Consider the following 2,602-nt stretch of genomic DNA (forward strand, 5'->3'; position numbering starts at 1 on the left):
TAACGTGGTTTTGTAAAATAAAATTTAATCTATCACTTTATACGAACCTAACATGACATAATAATTGACTTTTTTGATACAATAATTACGTAAAGCGTGGATAATTTTCCGTAAAATTTATAATTGAAATAATTGCTCACTTCTTACTCAGTTGGAAATTAATTTGAAGTAGTTAATTAATACTGAAATAAGGTGGTTGTTTACGTAAATCATTTGAGAACTGAAAAAAAAATGTTAAATAGAAAACAATGTTCAATTTTATTTTTCTTCGCTGTTTTACCCTGTATTTTAGGAGGTATGCTTATCATTAATAATATAATTAATTTCAGTTAAAAATGAATAAGAAAAGATAATTAATTTTCCAAAATTATTGAGAAATTGGTGCTTAGAAAGAAATGTTTGTGCCAAATTGATTTTATTATTGTTGCAGTTGATAGTGACTACTTTTATGGCTCATCATTACGTACAGAAAAGAATAAGAAATGTTACAGTGAATTACATGAAGTTTTCTGTAAAATAAAGTGCGGCGTCAAGTCGAGTTTATGTGTTAAAACCCAATGTTACTGTGTATATTATGTACAGAATATGAACACAATTGGTAATTATTTTATTAATTTTAATTATATTATATGTAGAAGAATTTATTCTGGCCAGAGCTAGAGATTTATTTTGAACTAGTGGTAGCTCGCGACTCCATCAGCGCATAATAAAAAAACATAATTAGTAGCCTATGTGTTCTAGACTATATTCTACGTCTATGCCAAATATCGTCAAGATTCGTTGAGCTCTCCCGGAGATACCTTCTAACAAACATCCATCCATTCAGGACTATTTTATTTTAAAGTATTTAATGGCTTCAAGTTTTAGACTTCCGTCTTGCCTAAAAAGGTTACTTTTTTTAGAATTGATAAAATCATGGTCTGTGTTTTAGAATGATAATTTTATTATTACCTTTCAGATGGTTCTCAAGTGATCTACTTAGCAAAGCCTAACGGACCCTTAAAAAAGATAACTCTACCTCATGACTTTGACGATGCTAGAGATAAAGGTAAATTAAACACTAACTTTGCTTACTATGATAAATTAATGCTATAATTCCAACAGTTATAGAGTCATACCATTGAATTATTTTGGGATCTCTTAGTTTGTATTTATTTAAACTAAGATATGTGAATAAGGGGTTCATGGGTGGATGATGCACAACGCATGACCAATGTAGTCAAGAATCGTCACTTAGCCTATCTTCACCAACTCCACTCCCAGCCTATTCGCGGCGAACCCTGTAACGTAGAGTAATCTATAATCGAGATTGCGGTGACCAATCTCTTTGGAGTTATGAGATATATGAGACAGCCTATGTGTCCTTCCAGATTATGTCTTACATCTATGCATAATTTGAACGAGATTAATTTGGCCGTTCTGGAGATGACGAAACATCCATAAACTGTGGCATTTATATTATTAGTAAGATTACTGTAATCCTTTTATATTTTAATTTTTCAGTTGATACAGATATTGAATATTTAGATAAATCAAATATAAAAGATCCAATGATGTTTTCCTTACGTCCATCTCTACGTCACCATATTGCACATTTCTGTCCCAATTTAGAAGTAGCGAGACAATGTATAAGAAAATGTATGAAGGAAGGAAAACCAGCGTTTTGTGGTAAGGATCACGTGTGCTATTGTGGTCACAAGTACTCGAGTACAGATACGAATCCAGGTGTAAATGTAGAAGAAATGTATGGACAGTTCAATGACCTGTATCAAAAATATTTCGGAACATCAAACAATGAACAGGACAAAGATGAATAATATTGACGTTTCAATTGTTTCATATTTCTGTAGAATTAAGCAACAATATTTTTAGTAAAGGACTGTCAGCTAATTCAATTTTTACTACAATAATTAATAAAAAAAACATTTAATTATATCTATGGAATAAATAAAATACAAAACCTACTCTATGTATTCCTTATCCATGACATAACTTACTACTGAAATATATTATTTGTTTATTTCGTTATAAATTTTGCTCCTGCAATTTATAACTACATTTTTTTTTCTATAAAAACATCGTTCTATTCTGCCCCAGGCGACGGAAATTCTTTAGCAACGTGAAATTGATTGAGAACGCCAGAACAACCCCCGCGTGTCTCTGATTTATATGCCGCGAACGCAACCACCGCTCAACTGAATTTTAATTACATACAACCCCTTTGAAGAGTTTACTCAGTGAACTAAAGTCAATAGAATGGTTGAGGAATTTATTTTTTATAACACAACTAGAATGAGATTTTTGATATAAAGTAAAAAAAATATAGTTTCTATTCACTTTAAATATTGCCAGATTATTATGTATTCTATTTAATGACTAGCTATCTCCCGCGACTCCGTCCACGGGGAATAAAAAAAAACTAATTAGTAAGTATTCATTATATTCTTTCAGACTATGTTCTACGTCTATGTTAAATTTCAATCGGATCCGTTCAGCCGTCTGAAGATACCTTCAAACAAACATCCATCCATCCATCTAAATATTTGCATGGATATTAGTAAGATAATTGGTAGAGAAATACCTTATTCTGAAGTAAATAAGG

General features: G+C 31.1%; 1 protein-coding gene across 1 annotated transcript; it reads left to right on the forward strand.

The window, feature by feature from the left end:
• Positions 1-409: 409 nt before the first annotated feature.
• On the forward strand, positions 410-1,918 carry LOC106122440 (uncharacterized). The gene is made up of 3 exons (XM_013318391.1): positions 410-598; positions 959-1,048; positions 1,504-1,918. The coding sequence occupies exons 1-3, from the start codon at positions 586-588 to the stop codon at positions 1,815-1,817; spliced, it is 417 nt and encodes a 138-aa protein (XP_013173845.1). The 5' UTR covers positions 410-585; the 3' UTR covers positions 1,818-1,918.
• The last annotated feature ends 684 nt before the right edge of the window (positions 1,919-2,602 follow it).

The sequence above is a fragment of the Papilio xuthus genome, unplaced genomic scaffold (assembly GCF_000836235.2).
Source record: "Papilio xuthus unplaced genomic scaffold, Pxut_1.1 DF826923.1, whole genome shotgun sequence".
Lineage (NCBI taxonomy): Eukaryota > Metazoa > Arthropoda > Insecta > Lepidoptera > Papilionidae > Papilio > Papilio xuthus.

Bases quoted from the DNA above. Each gene is read 5' to 3' on its own strand.
- LOC106122440 (XM_013318391.1), top strand. The intron at 1,049-1,503 runs GTAAATTAAACA...TTAATTTTTCAG, and splicing joins TGACGATGCTAGAGATAAAG to TTGATACAGATATTGAATAT.